The 1,258-nt window shown below is 36.4% G+C and overlaps 1 protein-coding gene across 1 annotated transcript; it reads right to left on the bottom strand.

Annotated features, from left to right (window-relative positions):
- Positions 1 to 202: 202 nt before the first annotated feature.
- Positions 203 to 1,057, bottom strand: LOC133801229 (uncharacterized). The gene has a single exon (XM_062239401.1). The coding sequence runs from the start codon at positions 925 to 927 to the stop codon at positions 397 to 399; it is 531 nt and encodes a 176-aa protein (XP_062095385.1). The 5' UTR covers positions 928 to 1,057; the 3' UTR covers positions 203 to 396.
- Between the last annotated feature and the right edge of the window lie 201 nt (positions 1,058 to 1,258).

The following is a 1,258-nucleotide window of genomic DNA, read 5'->3' as shown; positions in this document are numbered from 1 at the left end:
TTGAAGAAATAAACTTTATCATTTATGTGAAACTGGAAAATTTGTTAAGAGCGACTAATTAAATGCATGTAATGTAACGTGGATATTGAAACTAATGGAGACGAACTATATATTAAGATAATGGATATAAACAATATACATATATTCAAAATTAACGAATATAATATATACCCAAAAAAGCAAAAATCATCATCATATATATAATTAATTTCAATTTTATTTCTTTAATAATTTTGGTATATATACCCTACTATATATGTTTGACACTTTATTACAAGTACTATACTAGTAGATGTATTACAAGATTGTAAAATAATAATAATGACTTGTAAAACGATATGGATCCCTAACTCTCTGAAAAAAAAAACAAAAAAAGAAGGCCATTGTTGTACTCAGCTAGGGTTTGGAAGAGGTGACGAGATCACAGAAAAAGACGACCGAGTTAGGGTTCTCGTTATGGCAAGGGGACGAACCGGAGGGAGGGACGAAACCCTTTGGCAGCATCACAGAGAACGAGCGACTCGTCGTTTCCAAGTTCTTGATCTTCTTTTTCCTCGTCGTCATCATCACCATTGTCGTTTTCTTCTTCTTCCTTTTCTTCTTTCTATTGATATTATTCATGGTCGTCGAAGGAGCACTGCTGGGCTTGTCCATGTTGTAAAACGGCGTCGTGTTCTTGATGTGGAACACTTGGTAACTAGCCGCCGCCTCCGCCGCCACGTGGCGTCCTCCGCCCGCCGCGGCGGGGGGCCTGGGCTTGAGTACTACGTCGTGTGTTGACGAGGACGGTGAAGAAGGAGGAAGAGGAAGAGTCTTCGGTGTCTTTGTTGTCTTCGGTTTGGTTGTCGTTGAGGAAGAAACGACAACGAGAAAGAGGATTAGGATTAGGATTAGGAAGAGAGTAATCGGAGTTGTGATGAAACCCATGAGATTTGAGAACTAGGGTTCAGCTGCATTTGTTTCTTGACAATAGTATTTTCTCTTCTTGTTATTTCCAAGGAAGAAGAAGAAGATCTGGCTTTATTTGAGGTTTTTTGGAAATTTGAGAGAGAGAGAGTGAAACTCACTAGTATGTATATACACGTATATTATAATACTATATATATGGATGTTGTAAGTTATTTTAGATAAAATAATTAATGAAGGCGTTATGGTACAAAAATAAATGAATAAATTATGGCAATATATATATTGGGTTGGTGATATTGATAGGAATTTAAATTTTCATCATGCAACTCCCATTTTATATGTACAAATA

Source organism: Humulus lupulus, chromosome 9 (genome assembly GCF_963169125.1).
Source record: "Humulus lupulus chromosome 9, drHumLupu1.1, whole genome shotgun sequence".
NCBI lineage: Eukaryota > Viridiplantae > Streptophyta > Magnoliopsida > Rosales > Cannabaceae > Humulus > Humulus lupulus.
This window is presented reverse-complemented; position numbering and strand designations above follow the sequence as displayed.

Coding starts and splice junctions, on each gene's coding strand:
- LOC133801229 (XM_062239401.1), bottom strand. CDS start 927: ATGGGTTTCATCACAACTCCGATTACTCTCTTCCTAATCCTAATCCTA.